The following is an 18,069-nucleotide window of genomic DNA, read 5'->3' on the forward strand; positions in this document are numbered from 1 at the left end:
TTGGTTTTCGTGACTTGTAGGGGTTTTGGTCCTGCGATGCGTCTGTGTCTATAAATACATGTATATGGGTACAGTCTGTGTGTCTCTGTCTCCTCTGAGTGCCTTCTTGTCTAAGAGTGGGCTTCCCTCAAGAAAGGGTGCCCAAGCCCTTATGCGGTGCGTTGCCCCCTTAGGCACCCCTAATGTGTTACAAATGCCTGGTTTGGAGTAAATGTGAAACCCTGGGGCCTCTTTCCTCTCTGGGGCTTCTCTGAGACGTTTTCCTGTGGGGCTTGGAAAGGCTGAAGTTTAAATAATACCCTTAATGTTCTTAGAATAATCCCTTAGGTTTAGTTCTTCCACACTTAAACTCTCTGCAGTGTTTGCAAAGACACATAGGTATGTGTTCTCACGTCAGTTCTCAGGTCACCGTAGAAAGATTTAAAACAATTTAATGGCACATTACAGGAAGAATTTGATGCCAGTCTACATGGATTTTTTAAGTGTCCACAGGAATGAGTATGTTTTTAAATAAAATTATTTAAAGCTTCATAATAAATACTTCTGTGGGTTTTCCCAGCTGGGAACACAGAAATCAAACAGCTCTGCATAGGAAAGTTTACATTTTTCACCCCTGGTTTTACATTGGTAGTTCAAAGTCAGCAGGCTGGGTCATTTCTGAAGATTACAGGAGAGCTGTGCTCCCTTTTCATAATGGAGTGCAGATTTTCCCAATATTTGCCTCTTTTTTGGGGCACCTTTTAAGTGCTGCCTCAGCCTCCCCCCAGCCACATACCCCCTCCAACCCTTAGGACAGTTTTGGGATGTTCCACATCACCCCAATCAACCCCCAAAAAAGCACGTTCAAGAAGACAAACCAGTCATGTTCACTCTCCCAGAAAAAAAACATGGGGAAAAAAATATTTAAAAGCCAAAAATGATTCAGGGTTGGGTTTTTTTCCTCCCCATTTTGAGATGATGCTCAGAAATAAACCTCAGCCTGTGGAGAGCGCAGGTGAAAACCTCTTCGAGGAAAATGCAAGTCTTCCACTTGAGTGAATGCAGCATTTTTGTTTGGTTGGTTATATTTAAAGGAGTTGATTAATTGAGTGGGGAACCAGAAATGTTTTAATTTCAGGGTAAGATCAAACTAAATTCTCCATCTTATCTTTCAGCTCAGCCCGTTACCCATATAGACCCCATGATGTATCCAGCCTCTGTCCCAATTGGGAGTCACACATGGGATAAAGCACGTAAGGGATAAAAAAGCGAGAGAAAAATCAAATTTTGGGCAGTGAACATCCAGCCTTGACCCCATCAAGCAAGGTCGGAACATTTCCATGTGTATTTACCCTCCTGGCCATCATTTCTCCTGCTTGGGCTCAAGCCACAAGGCTCAAAGAGATTATTTCTTTCAAGAAAGAGGTTTGTGCTCCTGTCCCGGGCACATCCCTGCCTCTTCCACCTTGCATTCCTGAGGGGAATGTTAAGGAGCAAAGCAGCTTTTGGAGAAACTGGGCCAGAGGAGCACAGAGGGTCTCTGTGTCCCTGGGAGAGGAGCAGGGATGATGCTGTCTGCAAAGCAAAGACGATTCCCATCAGTTCTGCGCTGCTCCCTTTGCACAAATGAGTTTCTTAAAAAAGCACATGAGAAATGAGCTCAAACGCTTGTCCTAGAGCACGGGGATGCCCACGGTCACACAGCCATAGGGTGCGGGGTGGTGGCAGAAACCCCCCAGTATCTCCCACACCCACTGGCATGTGGACCTGGGGCAATGGGGTGGCTGTTTCTGCCCTCTCCCCTCATATTTCCACTGTTAACCCCTGCTTGCACCATCGTGGTGTTGCCAGCGCTACTGCAAGAAGGGAAGAAAAGAAGGGGAAGCTGGAGAGAGGTTGAAGCTTTGCGGGGAGCCCATCAGCATCAGGGCAAGGGTGAACTGCTGAGTTAATTAGTGATGCCCAAAACTGCCTGAAAACACAAAAAACAACGTCCAAACCGACAACAAAACCAAATCCTCACATGCCTAGCAGAGAAGGAGAGGGCAGGGGAGTGAGGAAGGGCAGAAAGGAAGGCTTCAAATTAGATCGAAATCTAACGAGCTAATGCTGGCAATAGGAGCTCTCCAGAAATTAAAGCTGTTGAACTGCAGCAGACTGTCCTCTTCTTTGGAGATGTCCTGGCTGACCTGATCCTGCTCGCCAGTGAGCTTGCCCAGCCCTCCTTTGGGTTTGTAGAGGGCCACGTCACTAAGCCCTAGCACCTCCAGCTCCGCCACGTCCAGCCGTGGGATCGGCATCCTCCAGTAGATGAAGGAATCGTACTGGCTGCTGATGGTGTCCAGCATTTTCGGGCTGTGAAGGTGAAGGGGGAGAGGGGAGAGAAGAGGAGGAGAAACGCTCTATGAAAGGCACAGGAGTTGCCCCAAAGCAGCCAAAACTCTCAGGCATTGCCGTATTGACCAAATTCTACAGGATACCCTCCAAAAAAACAATCAATGGGGCAGGAGAACATGCTGTCATGGAGGTTTGACTATAGGGTGGGTCTAAATGCACACTTGAGCCCTACAACTAGTCTTATCCATGGCTTTGGTCACAGCCCTTCTCTGAGCTCTAATTTGGAGGGGTGTGCAATGGGACTTGTCACCTCATGCCTCAGTTTCCCCATCCGCACAAAGGGGATTGTGGAAAGGAAGGCCAGGGTGGGGGCTAGACCCTTCCCAACCGCATCTCCCGACATCCATCCTGGGCACCTCGATGTCTGTGGGGTGGCATCAGTGAGGAGCAGAGGCGGGCTGTCCCCCACATCCTGCTCTGCCTGGAGGGACAGGAACTGGGATCCAAATGAACCCTTTTCCCACCAAATCATGCAGAAGGGTCTTGCCCTTTCCCTGTGCCAAGCCTCCCATGGAGCGGGCAGCGAAGGGGGTCCCTGCGCATCCCCCCACCACCCACAGAGCCCACGCTGTCCCCTCCCTCCCCAGCCTGCATGGCATTGTATTGCCCCAGGGGACCACAGCCGAACCCTCTAGAAAGGGCTGGAAGAAGCATCGCTCGGCATTGCCATCGCACCCCACCCACCCTGCTGGTGCCGGCTGTGTGCCCACCATCCTGCCGTGTCATGCCATCCTGCCGTTCCATGCTGCTGTTCCATGCCGCAGAGCCCCTCCCGCAACCCCACCCGGATTCACGGAGAATTGGGAAAGAGCGGGAGGAGATGTGGTTCAGCTTTTTCTCCAGCACAGCATGGCCTGAGCTGAGTCACTGCCACGCTGACTTGCTTTTCCCTGGCAGAATTATGTCATTCACCTCTGCACATTTGGCAACAGAGGTGGGGAAAAAATAAAATCAACTGACTGACCCAAAATATCCTCCTTTCCCCACTGATTCCCCAGTTTTAAGCCCTGGGAATTGGAATCCTAAAGGATGATTCAGACATACCTTGAATCACACCCTCTCTCACTCCCTGTCTGTGCGATGAGGGGTGACCAGCTGCTAAATTTAAGATTCCCAATGTAACTCAGAGGCTATGAAAGGCTCCTGTGTCACACCCCCCACGGGTAAATTGAGCCATGGTGCTTTGAAATAGCTTCCTCTCTGGGGATGTATCCCTGGGTATCTTTCTGCACAACAGCAGTGAGTTATTTAATGCTGATGGATGTTGTGGACAATGGATTTTAAAGCTTCAAAGGGGGGAAAAGGGAGTTTAGTGACACAAAATAAAAAATTCAAATATCCAGAAAAGGCAATTGATGCGGGGAAAAAATACCCTCCTGCGTTGCCTGTCACCCCCAAGAAAAAGCATCTCCCCTTGGATCGGTGTCATCCACTTGTCCCTTGGGGGCAAAAATACCTTCATCTGATTAATCCCTGCTGGTTGCTGCTCACCCCCCCCCCCAAAATCCTGGGGTGCCAATGCCTCCCTCCACCCAAGTCTTTTCCAAAATAAAGCATCCTCTTGCTTCTCATCCCCCTCAGCCTGCATCCCACCATCCCTTACCTGTCGAGGATGGATGGATGGGGGCTCGATGCCGGCCAGGCTCTTTGTGCTGGGAAGCCGCGGGCGTCGCAGCGTCGCTTTTGTCTGCTGGCGCGTCTGGGTCTGCAATGCAGCCCCTCGAAGCTGCCCGATGAATTCCCCTTCGTCGGAGGAGGGGGGGAGACGACGGGCAGATGAGTCAGCGGCTCCCACCCGCGCCAGGGAGGGGGAGGACGGCCGACGTGGACGTGCAGGAGGGGATCCTGCGCACTGGACCCCCAAGATGAGGATATATTAAGCATACAGAGGATGGGAGATTTTCTGCAGCGGTTCCCGATTCAATCCTGAAGGCTGCAGCTCAAGATCTGGGGGGATAATGGATCATTTTCAGCCTCCAAGGAGCTGGCAAACGTTTCTTTTTACCTGCAGGCAAAGAAATGGGGTGCTGCGGTACCCCTGAACTGTGGGCCGGAGGAGGACTCTTTGCAAATCAAGCGCAGGGAGGTTTGGTGCATAAAAACCCAGATAAGGTTTTTTTTTGCGGCATTGCTGAATCTGGAGGTGTTTGGTCCTGATGCTGCATGGCAAAAATATCTTGGCTTTGTGTTTGAAGCCAGATGTGGAGCTAGAAATAGGAGGGAGACACCCAAAGCCGACATCACCGCCAGGGCTGGGAGAAGGGCTGCTTTGAACCAAGGGATGGGGGGCACCTTGTGCAGCTCTGCTACCCCCTGCTCCCCGCCACAGCACCCGTGGGCACCGGGCCATGACCACAGCCCCTGTGCTGATGTGGTGTCGGAGGGATGGGGATCCCAGGCAGCAGGACAGCAAAGAAAACCCCAGTGCAACCCCTCCGACCTGTGAATCTCCCTGCCCTGGCCACTGCTGAGCCCTGAAACACCCTTTCTGGGGGGGGCACAGGCCGGATCTACACACCTGAGAGGCTGAGAGCAGCCCTTGCTCTCCTCTCCTCTGGGCTTTGCCTGGGATCAACATTCCTTTGGGATTTAGGGTTTTTTTTCTCCTTTTTACTCTCCATTCCCTGTGTGCTGCTCTTTTCAGCTGGTGCCAAGTCCTTTTGCCAGTGCTCGGCTTTCAGCTGGGCTATTTCTGCCTCCTCGTCCTCCTCCTTCTCCTCCTCCTCTCCCTGCTGCTGCCATGAGCCAAGAGGATCCCATGTCCCCTGCTCCTAAATAGACCCGGTCTCAGCTCGGCCCCGCCAGTGCCTGGCGTGGGGAAAATGCCAACCAGAGGCCCAGCAAAGGATGCTGATCCCTCCAGGGGGTCAAGCTGCTGTGGTTTTGGGGATCCCGAGGCCATGGGGTGCAGCTTGCCTGGTCAGCCCTGTGGGGAGCTGGATGTGACCCATCCCCCTGCTCAATCCCTTCACTTCGGGGTGTCACCTACTGAAGGGGGTGGCTCACGTGTGACAACCCAAACCTGTGACGTCCCTCCCTGAGAGGAGAAGGGACTTGGGGCCAAATCCCATGGGTGAAGATGGGGGAGGTGGTGATGTGGGGTCCCTCTGCACCGCAGGGACCGAAATGTCTTCACTGCAGCGGCTTTGGACCTGGTGGTTTCAGGAGGGCTGCTCAGACCCAGCAGACACATCGTTGGGGTGGGGGGGCTGTAGCGGGGAACAAGGTCCTCTGGCAGCACAAGAAGAAAAAAAAAAAAAAAAAAAAAAAAAAAAAAGGGCTCTTCAGCTGAAACAAGGTCTCAAACACTCGGGGTATTATCAGCCAGGGCCGCCCCGACGGCTCAGGACAGGCGCAGGACAGACACCCAACTGAGCGGGGACAGTGCCGCCTTGTTTGGGATTTCTGGAGTGGGAGCAATGGGGATGGTTGGGATTTGGAGGCTGATGCAGGAAGGGACACTCTGGGGCTCACCCAGGGGTGTCCCCTGCCTGGGTCCCTCTGAGCGGGCTGGAGACCCCGGAGGTCCCGGTCCAGCTTGGCCAGTTGCTGGAGTTGTGGGATTTTGCCGGTGGCAGTGGTGGTGGCAGGACTATGGCGGGTGTTAGTGGCGGTGGCAGGACCGCGGCGGGCGTTGTGCAAGCGGAAGGGCCCCGAGCTGGAAGTGGTGCAATGCTGCTTGACGCTGGCCACGGGGTGGTCCGGGGATTTCCACCCTTTCGGGTGCTTTGGTCCCCTGACACATCCATGGAAAAAGTGGGAATAAGACTCGGGAGCAAACGGGAGCATAACTGAGCCCTGGTGGGGACCCCCAGTCTTGCTGGGCACTCCCAGCCCTACCAGAACCCCTGGGACCTCCCCAGTGCTCCCAGAAACCCCAGCCATGCGGGGCCCTCCAACATTGCTGAGCCCCTGGACCCCCCAGCTGGGGACCCCCAGCCCTACCAGGACACCCTCCCTTGCTATGCCCGGGGACCCCCAGTCATGCCAACCCCCCCTAGCCCTACCAGGGACTCCCAGCTCTACTGGGACCCCCAGAAACCCCAGCACTGCCAGGGACCCCTACCAAGGCTCCCCCCATTGCTGAGTCCCTGGACCCCTATCCCTGTGAGCCCCATCCCTATCAGGACGCCCAGCCCTCCTGGGCCCCCCCAGCCCTACCGGGACCCCCAGGACCCCCAGCCCTACAGCGACGGCCCCAACCCTGCCCAGACCCCCCCCCCCAGCCCCACCCGGACCCCCCGGCCCTGCCGGGATCCCTCAGCTCTACCGGCACCCGAGGACCCCCACCCCCGCCGGGACCCCGGGGACCCCCGACCTCGCCGGCTCCCCCCCGCCCGGCGGTGGCCCCTGCAATGCCGGCGGTGTCCAGGGTGGGAGCTGTGCTCCTGGCCGGGCCGCACCGAGCCGAGCCGAGCCGGGCGGCGGGGAAGCGCCGCGTCCCGCACCCGCCGGGCCACGCCTGGCCGCTGCGACCTGGGCACCGGCACCGGCACCGGGACCCCGCACCGGGACCCCGCACCCTGCGCTGGGGCAGGTAATGGAACCGCCACCGGGACCGGGACCGACCCGAGGGGGTGCGACCCCGGGGAACGGCCCCCGAAAGCGCCGTGGAAAGGCGGGGAGGGTACGGGGGCGGCACCGGGACGGGAGGGGGGCGGCGGGAGGACCCCCCCGACAGACCCCTGGTCGGACGGGGGGAGTCCTGCCGGGACCCCCAACTCTGCCGGCACCCCCAATTCTGCTGGGACCTCCCCGGCCCCACAGGGACCCCCCCAGCCCTACCGGGACCCCCCAGCCCCGCCGGGACCCCCCAGCCCCACCAGGACCCCTGGGGTCCCCTGCCCTTCTGGGATTCCCCAGCCTTTCTGGGATGCCCCAGCCTTAGAGTGACCCCCGGGACCACCAGCCCTTCGGGCACCCCCCAGCCCTATCAAGTCCCCCCACCCTTGCCGGCACCCGGTGCCCCCAGGCTGGCAGCCACGTCTGACGCAAAGGGGGTTCTCCCCCCACTTTGCCACCCCATCCCGGCCATTCGGGGCCCACAGCCAGGGGGGTCCCAGGGCTCTCACCCAGCACACTGCCCTCCCTTCCGAGCTTGGGGGGACCCCAGAGAGCACCCCTGGGGCGGGTGTACCCCAGTGCTGGGGGGCCTGGAGTGGCTCCCCCCAAACAGCCTCCCTCCTCTCCCCGGTCCCCCACCGGTGACGCAGAGCCGCCGAGCGGTGGTTTCCCAACAGGGAAGTCATTTTGTGTGTGCCGGCGCGGGCCGGGCCATAAACCACCCTCCCTGGGGCCACCACGGGGCCAGGCCCCCTCCAACCAGGTGGGCTGAGACTGGATACAACTCATTGCAGGGGTGGGCAACCAGTGAGGGGGACGCGTGAGACCCCTACGGGGCAGGGGAACTGGGGCAGCTGCGGCCTGCGGGACCCGCCGCCAACAACTGCCTGGAGCCGGGAGATCGGCTGGATCCAGCCCCAGCCGTCACCCTTCGCTGGGCGTGAGGACGTGAGGCCCGGTGGGTGCTGGGGGGTGGTTTTGGGGGGAGGAAGGAGGGGTCCAAGCGGGGGGGTCGTGGCAGCTTGAACCCCTCTGGGTTTACATGGGGATTCACTGGTAGCTTGTATGAGGCTGAGCCCACTCCCGGGGCTCCCCATGGAGGCTCTTCCAGCACTCCGGGGACCAGTTGCAATGTCGAATTTGGGGGCTACCCCCCCCAAGGCGTTTCCGCCACGCTGCTGGATCCGGCAGTGAGCCGGGGTGTTATGGCGGAGGCTGACTCCGGCAGCCTCATTTCCTAAGGAAATCAGGCTAGAAAAGAAAAGGCAGCCCCCCCCACCCCACTCCACTCTGTCCGTCTGTCTGTCCGCAGCCCAGGGGAGAGGCCAAGTTTGGCCGGGGGGGTGCCAGTGCGCGGGTCTGGCATGGGCATGGCCCCGGTTTACGCCACCCCGGACGTGTCACAACCTGCCTGTTCTCAGCAGCTGCGCTCGCCGGGTTGGTGGCTGGGAACTGGGGCCTGGCTGCCAGGGTGAGGGACAATGGGGGGCTCTGGGGGGGCTGCCTCGGTTGTGCCTCAAGTCTCCCTGCTGGGACCCAGGCCCAGGCTGGCACTGGGTGGGGGGACTGGGCACGGCTGGGCACCCACTCTCCCTCAGTGCACTGACGCCAAGGGGATGGGCTGCGGGTGCTGTCCAGCCGCAGGGTTGTTCCTGGGGGCAGCTGGGTCACCCTGGGGCCAGATCCTGCCTGCTGGCCCTGGCAAGGGGACAGCACCGAAGTGATGCAATCCCGTGGGGTCGGATCATCCCTGGGCACCCAAGGGGGGTTTAGCACCCCATTTTGGGGTGCTGCTGGCCCCAGCACCCAGCAGCTGTGGCCACGGGCCCTGCTCCTCCCCGCCGCAGGCAGGAAGCGCCAGCCGGCTGCTGCAGACTTTGGACCCATCCGGCGTCGCCGGCGCAGGGGCAGAGGAAGGGAGTCTTCCTGTTTGCCGGCGCGGTGGGGTCCGGCACCCGTCTGCCGTGGAGGTTGAGCTCCGGCAAAACTTGGCCTTGCCTTGGCGCCGCCACTAGCTGCCCCCCACCCCGGTGTGGGGACTCTCCGGCGACTGATATAGGGTTGTGCTCAGGCTGCGGCCCTTCGTGGGTGGGTGAGTTTTGTGTGCGCTGCTGGGTGCTTTTGCAGCGAAGGAGTTGTCTCTCCTTGGGGCGGGGAGGGTGAACCCCCCTGTTTCCACACCCCCCTTGGCTATCCCAGCCAGGGCCGTGGGGTTTTGGGGTAGAATCCCGCCAGCCAGGCAGAACCCCTGTTTATTTCTCCCCCATCTGCTTTTCAAGGCGGAGCGGAAGAGCTCAGCCTCTGGCCCCTTTTCGGAAAGGCTGGGATATTTATAGCCGCCTGGCTCAGGGAGTTGGGATTTGCTATGGCCGCCTGCGTGCCCCCCCCATCCTGCCGCAGCATCCCTCAGCTGCGTCCTGCACGGGGGCAGGGGCCAGGGCCAGATCCTGCCCTGGCCACAGGGACAACTCTTCCAGGTGGCTGTGCAATGCCCGGGGTCCCTTGGGGTCTCTATGCGATGCCAGGGCCCACCCAGGGGTTTCTGTGCAATGCCCAGGGTCCCTCAGGGTCTCGCTGTGATGCCTGGGGTCCCTCAGGGTCTCTGTGTGATGCCTGCGGTCCCTTGGGGGTGTCTTTGTGATGCCAGGGGTGACCCGGGGGTCTCTGGCTCCGTTTGGTCGATGGGACATGGATTTGGGGTCCATTTGGGGAGTCAGGACTGCAGGCATCACCCCTCCCTTCACACCCACAGCCGGCTGCTCCTCTCCACGCCGTGCCTCCCCGACCAGGTCCCCCCACCCATCCCCATGGAGTGACCCTGCGTGGGGGTCTCTGCACCAGCGTGGCTCCCCCCGGCAGCTGGCCCGGCACGGAGGGAAGCTGGCTGCCGCGAATATGAGCGACTTCTGGCACAAGTTGGGCTGCTGCGTCGTAGAGAAGCCACAGCCTGTGAGTAGCTTCAGCCTGGCCGGTTTGGGGAGGGTTTGGGGTACTGGGGTCGTGGGCTCACCACGGGCTGATGACCTTCATCCGCTTGCAGAAGAAGAGGAGGAGACGGATTGACCGCTCCATGATCGGCGAGCCCATGAACTTCATCCACCTGACACACATCGGCTCTGGCGACATGGCCGCAGGCGAAGGCCTGCCCATGGTACCCTACCCACGTGAACAGTTGGGGTGGCGGGTCACGGTTGGGTGGCGGGTGTCACTGTTGGGGTGCTGGGTCTCACAGTTGGGCGATAGGTGTTGCTTTTGGGGTGCTGGGTCTCATGCTTGGGTGATGGGTGTTACTGTTGGGTGGTGGGTCTTAGGGTTGGGTGATGGGTGTCAGGGTGGGGTGAAGCGCCCTTATGTTTGGGGGACAGGTCTTACACTTGGGTGATGAGTCTCACAATGGTGATGACACATCTCTGCACCCTTCCCGCAGACCGGTGCCGTTCAGGAGATGAGGTCCAAGGGCGGACGGGAGCGACAGTGGAGCAACTCCCGGGTCTTGTAGTGTGTGAGTACACGGCTGTGTGAGCGGCTGCTGCAGCCCTGAGCACCCGCTGTCCTCCTCTGAGGCACCACCACTAATTAACACACCCAAACGAGCCACCACTTGTGTGGTTCCGTAACCCGGCCTCTTGGACTTTGCAGATTCCTGGCTTTTTCAGCCCAAACTTGAACTGCCTGATCCCCCAACTGGAGGAGAAGCCGACCTCGAGTGCTTGAACCCCGCGGTAATTTATGCAGAGTGATCCTCGCCTGGCTCCCAGTGGCTTTTGGTCGTCATCCCCCTGGCAAATCCCTCCTTCCCAGAGGCATCGGGTTGGTGACGTGGGGAGGGAGTGGAGACGGCAGCCCCCACCTCATGCCCGACTGGCATTTCAGCCGAAAGGACGCAGCCACCCTCCCGAAGCGTGCCAGGAGCTGCCGGGCGCAGCCCAGATGTGCCAAATCCTCCCGGTTTTCCCTTTTTCCATGACGGTGTCTCGCATGGGCCCCTCTTGGCACCAGGCCACAGTGCCTCGGTTTCCCCGTGGGATCGTGGTGAGGCCGGTCCTGGTGCGGAGGCTGATTTGGTGCCCTCCCAGACACGTGTAGAAGAGCAAAACCAGGATTAAACCCCGGTGCTTCAGTGTCTCAGCGGCAGCAGCTCAGCGCCGACACCACCAATGAGCCCGCGGTGTCTCCAGCCGGCATTTCCACCACCGGCAAACTGCCACCTTCCTTCTTTTTTAGGATTTTTTTTTTTTATTCCAGAGCTCAAAAAAACAACTACACAGCCTCTGCCACCTCAGAGGCAGGACCACGGTGGGGTTACCTCTGCCCGGGATTGCCACTGGGGTTTCACCGGCACTGGCCGAGGCAGGACGGGGCCTGACCCGAGGAGGGACTCGGGCTCCCGAATTCAGGCACGGGTGTATATAGTTTAAATAGCGCCGGGATTAAATATTAAATAGCACGTGCCGGGCATCGCAACGAGGTGGCAGAGGCTTTCCCCTTCACCATGCTCCACGCCACGTGGGATGCTCCTGCACGGAGCTGGGCTCTTCCAGCCCCACAGCACGCTCAGCATTGGTAAGCAAGTGCCAATGCTTGATGAGGTTTTCCCTCCTCTGGGAAAAACAACCCTTGAAATAAAACCCTTGTGCTGGCCCGAGGAGCGCGTCCGCAAGCTGCCCGGGTCTCCTCGCCTCCCTCCTTTGCTACTAGGGCTGCCAAATTTGCCTGGAAAAGCCGAGACACCCCACACATGTTTGGCACTGTGCTCCCATCCACATCCTTTATTCACCTGTGGGTGCTCGGGGACTGCTTTGGGCATGCCGAGACCCCGTGATGCCACTGCTTGTCCCTGTGTGTCCCTGTCACCGTATCATATCCCGGCTGCCATCCCAGCTTGGTTCCAGCCTATGGGCAGAGAAAAGCATCCGTGGCCGGCACTGCATGAACCCCCCAGCCCCCAGCCCTGCAGAGGGGACTCACCGCCGGACGGGCTCAGGGACACGTGTGGGCTCCAAGGGGATGAGCTGGGAGAGCTCCCGAAGGCTGGCAGCGAACCGGACCTTGCCGCTGAAGGTGGGGCTGGGCGAGATGGGGGGGCCTTGCTCATTACACCCTTGTGTGATGGGGCCGGTTCACCAGGAGCTGGCATGGGAAGCCCCAGGGAGGAGGCGAACGTCCCTGTGTGAGGCCTTGCACGCGCGGGTGCGAGCAACCCTACCTGAGAAAGGGCCGGGAGAGCGTCACAAGCGCCTTGATGTACCAGGTGGGGTGGACAATGATCACAGCCTGGAGGTTCTTCTGGAGCCTGGGAAGGACCGGGATGCTCCAGGGCTCACTGTGATCCTGGCACGCTCACTGCCACCCCTGCCCGGCATGCTCACTGGGAGCCCTTGCGTGCTCACCGCCGATCCATAGCCTGGTAGCACCGTTTCATCCAGCCGAAGGAGGGGATCTGTCCCCGTGCTGCCGCCCCAGTCAGGCACACCAGGACGTAGCGGTCGGCCACCATCCTCTCCAGGGTGCCCACGATGTACCTGGAGGGACAGCCCGGCCTGTCAGCTTGGGGAAACTGAGGCATGGGGCACGTGGAAAGATCCCAGCCTGCCCGGGACCCTACCTGAGCAGGTTCTCCATCACGTAGCCGTACCGGGGGATGCTGTTGTCTGGGAGGTGGCAGGCAGCGAAAAGCAGGATGGCACCGAAGCCCTCACCATGGTACCCTGGCCAGAGTGGAGGGTGGCACAGCCAGCACCTATCGTCCCCTTCCGAAAACCCAGCTGGCTCAGGGAGGAGACCCAGGAGTCCCACCCCAGGCACCCAGCCCCGCGTTACCCCCATGGGAGAGGACCCCGCTGTAGGGCTCCACTGCGCTCAGATCCACACTCTCCTCTGGCTGCTTGTCCTCCGTGTCCGGCACCCGCTGGCTGCCAGCCCCCTTGGCAAAGCTCCAGGTGTGCAGCAGCTCCTCTGTGGGCAGCTGGTTAGCGTGGCACCAAGGGGGAGGAACCCGGGGGGTCCCCTGTACCCCCACCCCAGCCGGGTCTCACCCTCCCACTCGAAGCCGTCGCTGCCCGAGGGTGTCTCCAGCGCATCCAGGTCGATGTCGATGCTGGCGTCCGGCGAGCGCTCAGTGCTCTCGGTCCACTCCAGCGCCGGCAGCCGCCTCCGCATGCGCCGCGGGGCACCGCCGGCCCCCGGGCACCCCTCCGGCAGGGGCCTGGCAGGGACAGAGCAGGGGGGTCAGCGGTACCTGGCGGGGGGCGGGTTTGGGGGTGCCACTCCCATCACCCCCTTACCCAGGGAAGTCCTCGTCCTGCCACTCCTCACTCAGGTCCAGGCTGTCCCCAGTGGCCATCACCACGGCCATCCTTGTCCCTGTCACCTGCAGAGACATGCCAGCCCGAGCTCAGGGACCAGCTCCCCTGGGGCTCTCGCATCTCCCAGCAGCTCCACGCCAAACTGCCCCCATTTGCCCTTTCTCCCCCCATTTCCAAACTGAAAGCTAATGCAAACGGGTGCACCCAGCCGCAGGGAGACAGAACGCATGCTCCCCGGGGACCCCCCATCGCAGTTCTGCTCAACCCTCTATGAGACTTCAGAGACTCCCGGCACTGCACCAGGGCTGCTTACCTCTCCGGGGAGCCTCTAACTCTGTGGCTGCCCACCAGTGAAGGGCTCCGGTGATGGCACTGGTGGCTCATCCAAACTGGTTTGGCCGCATTCACAGCCGGCAGAGGCCAGGGCTCATTGTGGCACAACCGGTTTCCTCCCGGCTGGGCTGGATTTGGAGGTTCGGTCACACTGAGCCCCCCCTACCCCGTTCATGCTACGGAGCCCCAAAATGCTCCTCTGACCCGGGGGGTATTGGCAGGGGGGTTTGCACCCCTGGAAAAGAGGGGGTTCGACCCCCAGGATGCCTGCGGGGAGGGCGAGGGCCATGCTCGGCACCCCAAGGGTGAGCGGGGCATCGCAGGACCCATCCCGGAAGAAGAGTCGAGAGCCAAAAGTGGAAGAAAAGAGGGAAATTTAATCCTTGGAGCACACAGGTGACAGTCCCGGGCTGGCTGCGCATCCAGACCCACCATCCGGGGCCCCCCACAGCCCCCGCCAAGGGAGGAAGAATGGCAAGAACTTGTTAACAGCCACAGGGCCTTTGTTAAGAGTGCTGCTCCAGCCCCGCTACCCAAGGGGTCCCAAAAAACACACCCTGGGGGACCAAACCCCAGCGGGGCCGTTGTGGTGGGGGGAGCCCATCAGAGGAGGGGGGGCAAATTGCAACGAGGACCCATCTCCAGCAGGGAGCCAAGCTCTAATGAAGGCAGCCGCCACCCCGCCACGCCTGGGCACCCTGCCGGGACCTGGCCAGGGACCCTACCTCCTCGTACAGCCCCCAAAAGCCGCTGGGCGCCTGTTCTCATTTCGGGGAGCTGGGGGGCTGCCCAGCAGCAATGCGGCTGACCCGCTCCAGGACATCCTGGGGGCAGAGAGGGGGCACGGCCTGTGCCAGTGGACATTCCTCCACCAGGCTGTTCATGGGGGTGGGCGGCGGGATCACCTCCTCCTCCGGCCCCCCGGCAGCTCCCGGCCCCCCCAGAGCTGCCCGCAGGATGGGCAAGACCTTCTTCCGCGATGCCAAAGTGTTGCCCTGGGCATAGGCGCCCACACAGGACCAGGGGCTCGGGAGGGGCTGGAGGTGCAGGGACGGCGTCGTTGCCTCTTCCAGCGCCCGGCACACCTGTGAGGGAGGGAATGTGGCTGCTGGAACCCCCCAGCACCCCCAAAATCGGGGGCTTTTGGGGCAAACCACAGCTGAAAACTGCCTGGCTCCTACCCCAGACCCCTGTGCTGTGGGGTGCCTGGTCCCCCCACTCACCGTGCTGCGGAGGGTCTCACACCGGCTGTAGACCGCGAGCTGCCGGGAGGGCTCATTGCGCTCATTAAAAGAGATCGTCATGGCCACCAACCCTGTGTAGCCCCGAGCTTGGCAGAAAGCATCTAGGTCCTGCAGAAAGTCGGGCCTGCACAGGAAGGTCTGGATGGGGAGAGATGCTGGCATCACCCCAGTGTCCCCATTGTGCCACCCCCTGCCTCAGTTTCCCCCTCTGCTGAGCCTCACCTCCAAGTCCACGTAGATGGCGCTGACGGCGAGGACCAGCTCATCACTGGAGAGGACTTTGAGGTCCTTCCGTAGCATCTGCTCTGTCGTCAGCCCTGGGAGAGGAGAGGGGCCAAGTGTGAGCCCCAGGGACGCATCCTTGTCCCCAAGGAGAGGGGTCTGTCCCAGGACCCGCTCCCAGCCAGACCCTGGCACGCAGACCTGAGACATCAAATTTGGCTGCTTGCAGGGCTTCAAAGATGGCATTGCGGGCCAGCAGCTCGGGGAACCTTGCCTCGAGCAGGGAGACGCATGCCACGTCCCTGGGCGTCACCTTGCCAGCAGCTGGGCTCAGGTTCACGCAGTCCAGCAAGATGGTGCCTGGGGGGAACAACCAGGGGCCATCAGTTGTCACCATCCTTGTCGGATGGGGCTCAGCGAGGGCCACCCGTCCTCACCGTGCAGCAGCGCGGCCGTGGTTCTGTCCAGCACGCCTGGGGGACCTTGGGCGATCCGCTCCGTCACCAGTGTGGCACAGGAGCCCACCAGCTCTGCTGTCACCTGGCAGCCGGGAGCTCGGTCCCGTTCCAATGGCCGGTGATCAAGGACCTCCACCACAGCCTCTTCCAGGGCTGTGTCGGCGCTGGCGGGCGAGACGGGGAGGGTGAGACCCCCCGCACAGCCCTGGGGTGCAGCCGCAATGCGTCACCCCCAGCAGAGCCTGGAAACCCCCTTTGTTCCTCTCCTCCTACCCTAAAAACACCCCGGAAAGGGAAAGGTTTTATCCACCCTGGGCCAAAATCAAGTGAGGAAAAAGCGAGACTTCTGGTGGGTGGCCCTGGTTGTCCCCATGTCCCCCCACCCCGGCTCACCCAGGCAGGATGTGGTGATCGACCAGGGTCAGGGAGAGCAGCCCAGCGTGGTGTAGCCCCCCCAGGTCAATCTCATCCCGAAAGATGAGGGAGGTGGCGGGGATGCCCTGCTCCTGCAGCAGGAATGTCGTCTCCGTCCGGAGGGCAAAGTCAGCACGAGGGATGTTCAGGACCGGGATGAAGGCAGCTTTGGGAGCCGGGGAGGTCTGCGGCAGGGGGGTGACAACTGGTGAGGCAGCCCCCAAGCCACTGTTTGTCCCCAAGCCAGCAGGCGAGCCTCACCTTCGCCAGGAAATAAGCCAGAGCCAGGGCTGAGACGGTGGAGTCCAGGTCACAGGCCTCGTTGCCCATCACCACGTGGATCTCCTGGTGACGCTGGACGTGCTCCTGCCAGGGCAGGAGGCATCAGGCACGGCAGTGGCAGTGACGCGTCCCCATCCTCCAAAGACTCCCAGGCCAGTCCCTTCCCCTTTGCTGCCCTCAAGGGGACAGGCCAATGTCCCCGGAGCCACTTGTTATGGATGTCACCCACAGATGCCACCCGCTGGCACTCATCTCCCAGCCGCCACTGGCAGCAAACTGCCTCCTGGCATCCCCGAGGCACCAACTGGCCCAGCACTCTTGGGACGAGACCTGGCCGGGATCCATTTCTGGCACAAAAGCCTTACATTTTTGGGGCACATGCGCAAAACCGGGCGCATCAGGGCCCTGGGAAAACTCAGCCACAAGTGACTGTGGCAGCAGGGACAAGGACCCTCCCACCCTGGGGGACACCGTCACAGCCCTGGGACCCTTCAGTATTTTAATCCCAGTCCAAAGTGTTTTTTCCAGAGATGGTGAGTTTGGGGCTGGCTGTCCCCCAGAACATGACATTTCACCCCTTTTTTTCTTGCCTGCAGCAGCAAGAAAAAAATGTCACCCATGTCACCCCGCAAACTCCTGTCCCCAGCTGCTGGCACCCATCCCGTCCCACTCCAGGGAGCCGCCCTGTCTCCAGGCCCTTTTTTGGTGTCAATTATTTCATGCCATAACCCAGATTTGCTCATTTATTCAGTATAAGCCAAGGAAGTAAACAACTGAGAGCCGCCTACGGCGTAACTGCCAGTTGGGGGACCTGCAACCGTGTGCTGCAAGACAAGGGACGAGGCTGCAGGGGTGGGGTGGGGGGCTGCTGGGGACCCCTCAGCCGTGGAAATGGCTTGGGGTGTCCCCAGTGCCAGCTGTGCCACCTCAGCCTGGGCTGTCGTGGGGCCGAGGGGCAGCACACGACCAGGGGAGATGGGTGCACCCCACTCAGGGGCCTCGGTCCTCTGTGCACCCCACTCCCCCCTGCACCCTGCTCCCCCCCACTCTGCACCCCAGTCCCCGAGCACCCTGCTCCCCTGAGCACTCACTCTCCCTGCTCCCTCGGGCACGCAGTCCCCATGCACCCTGCTTCCCCCCCTGCACCCCGCTTTCCTGGGCACCCCGCTCCCCCCTGCACCCCCAGTCCCCGGGCACCCCACTTCCCCCTGCATCCCATTTCCCCCTGCACCCCGAGCACCCAAGTCCCCATGCACCCCAAACCCCTGGGCACCCCGCTCCCCCCCGCACCCTCTTTTCCTGGGCACCCAGTCCCCATGCACCTCGTTCCCCTGGGCACCCCACTCCCCTCAGCACCCAGTACCCCCCCACCCTCCCTCCCTCAGCACCCAGCCTCTCTCCCGCACTCCCTCCCAGCCCCGCTACCTGCAAAACCGCCCGGTTCCCCTCCACGAACCGCTCCATAACGGCGGCGATCCGGGCCCAAACCCGCCCGATCCCGCCCGGCCCAGTACGACCCAGCACGGCCCAGTACGACCCCACCACCGCCCCCCACCCCGCCCCGCCTTCAGGCCTTGGGGGCGTGGCCTCCCGCGCGGGGAATGCCGGGAAGGGGGCGGAGGCTGAGGGGGGCGGTTGGTGCCCGTAGGAGTGACACCCCCAAGTCCTCCTGGCACCCCCTCGACACCCCTTAACGCCCCCGATACCTCAGCCGCCCCCCCCGACACCCCCAAACCCTCCCTAGCACCCACAGCCCCCCCTGACACCCCAACCTCCCCTGACACCCCAACCCTCCCTGACCCTCCCGCCCCCCAGGCCGGGTCTGGCTCCCCCCATTTGAGCTGTGAGCCCCCCCCCCCCCCAAAAAAAATT

The 18,069-nt window shown here is 61.3% G+C and overlaps 4 protein-coding genes across 11 annotated transcripts; 1 reads left to right on the plus strand and 3 right to left on the minus strand.

Annotated features, from left to right (window-relative positions):
• Positions 1 to 443: 443 nt before the first annotated feature.
• MLLT11 (MLLT11 transcription factor 7 cofactor) lies at positions 444 to 4,143 on the minus strand. 2 transcript variants are annotated; one of them, XM_075039439.1, is made up of 2 exons: positions 3,980 to 4,143; positions 444 to 2,334 (listed from the first exon to the last, which is right to left on the minus strand). In XM_075039439.1, the coding sequence occupies exon 2, from the start codon at positions 2,325 to 2,327 to the stop codon at positions 2,058 to 2,060; it is 270 nt and encodes an 89-aa protein (XP_074895540.1). In that variant the 5' UTR covers positions 2,328 to 2,334; positions 3,980 to 4,143; the 3' UTR covers positions 444 to 2,057. The 2 variants fall into 2 exon arrangements, with proteins under 2 accessions (XP_074895540.1, XP_074895539.1); XM_075039438.1 differs by lacking the exon at positions 3,980 to 4,143 and adding an exon at positions 3,421 to 3,473.
• A 2,619-nt stretch (positions 4,144 to 6,762) lies between these two features.
• Positions 6,763 to 11,406, plus strand: CDC42SE1 (CDC42 small effector 1). Of its 5 annotated transcripts, none has more exons than XM_075040733.1 (6): positions 6,763 to 6,913; positions 7,734 to 7,897; positions 9,692 to 9,888; positions 9,980 to 10,090; positions 10,367 to 10,441; positions 10,579 to 11,406. In XM_075040733.1, exons 3-5 carry the CDS (start codon positions 9,835 to 9,837, stop codon positions 10,436 to 10,438), a joined length of 237 nt encoding a protein of 78 aa, XP_074896834.1. In that variant the 5' UTR covers positions 6,763 to 6,913; positions 7,734 to 7,897; positions 9,692 to 9,834; the 3' UTR covers positions 10,439 to 10,441; positions 10,579 to 11,406. The 5 variants fall into 5 exon arrangements, with proteins under 5 accessions (XP_074896834.1, XP_074896830.1, XP_074896833.1 ...); XM_075040730.1 differs by lacking the exon at positions 6,763 to 6,913 and adding an exon at positions 8,787 to 9,031 and having other exon boundaries at positions 7,758 to 7,897; XM_075040731.1 differs by lacking the exon at positions 6,763 to 6,913 and adding an exon at positions 8,787 to 9,027 and having other exon boundaries at positions 7,758 to 7,897.
• Positions 11,407 to 11,411: 5 nt separating this feature from the next.
• On the minus strand, positions 11,412 to 13,752 carry BNIPL (BCL2 interacting protein like). 2 transcript variants are annotated; one of them, XM_075040727.1, is made up of 9 exons: positions 13,558 to 13,752; positions 13,224 to 13,309; positions 12,975 to 13,144; positions 12,760 to 12,894; positions 12,545 to 12,647; positions 12,330 to 12,461; positions 12,146 to 12,232; positions 11,908 to 12,006; positions 11,412 to 11,832 (listed from the first exon to the last, which is right to left on the minus strand). In XM_075040727.1, exons 2-9 carry the CDS (start codon positions 13,292 to 13,294, stop codon positions 11,790 to 11,792), a joined length of 840 nt encoding a protein of 279 aa, XP_074896828.1. In that variant the 5' UTR covers positions 13,295 to 13,309; positions 13,558 to 13,752; the 3' UTR covers positions 11,412 to 11,789. The 2 variants fall into 2 exon arrangements, with proteins under 2 accessions (XP_074896828.1, XP_074896827.1); XM_075040726.1 differs by having other exon boundaries at positions 13,224 to 13,727.
• Positions 13,753 to 13,921: 169 nt separating this feature from the next.
• PRUNE1 (prune exopolyphosphatase 1) lies at positions 13,922 to 17,857 on the minus strand. 2 transcript variants are annotated; one of them, XM_075040725.1, is made up of 8 exons: positions 17,654 to 17,857; positions 16,177 to 16,281; positions 15,895 to 16,100; positions 15,481 to 15,665; positions 15,245 to 15,403; positions 15,044 to 15,138; positions 14,801 to 14,959; positions 13,922 to 14,662 (listed from the first exon to the last, which is right to left on the minus strand). In XM_075040725.1, the coding sequence occupies exons 2-8, from the start codon at positions 16,243 to 16,245 to the stop codon at positions 14,342 to 14,344; spliced, it is 1,194 nt and encodes a 397-aa protein (XP_074896826.1). In that variant the 5' UTR covers positions 16,246 to 16,281; positions 17,654 to 17,857; the 3' UTR covers positions 13,922 to 14,341. The 2 variants fall into 2 exon arrangements, with proteins under 2 accessions (XP_074896826.1, XP_074896825.1); XM_075040724.1 differs by having other exon boundaries at positions 17,623 to 17,857.
• Positions 17,858 to 18,069: the final 212 nt, after the last annotated feature.

This window comes from Buteo buteo, chromosome 11 (genome assembly GCF_964188355.1).
Source record: "Buteo buteo chromosome 11, bButBut1.hap1.1, whole genome shotgun sequence".
Lineage (NCBI taxonomy): Eukaryota > Metazoa > Chordata > Aves > Accipitriformes > Accipitridae > Buteo > Buteo buteo.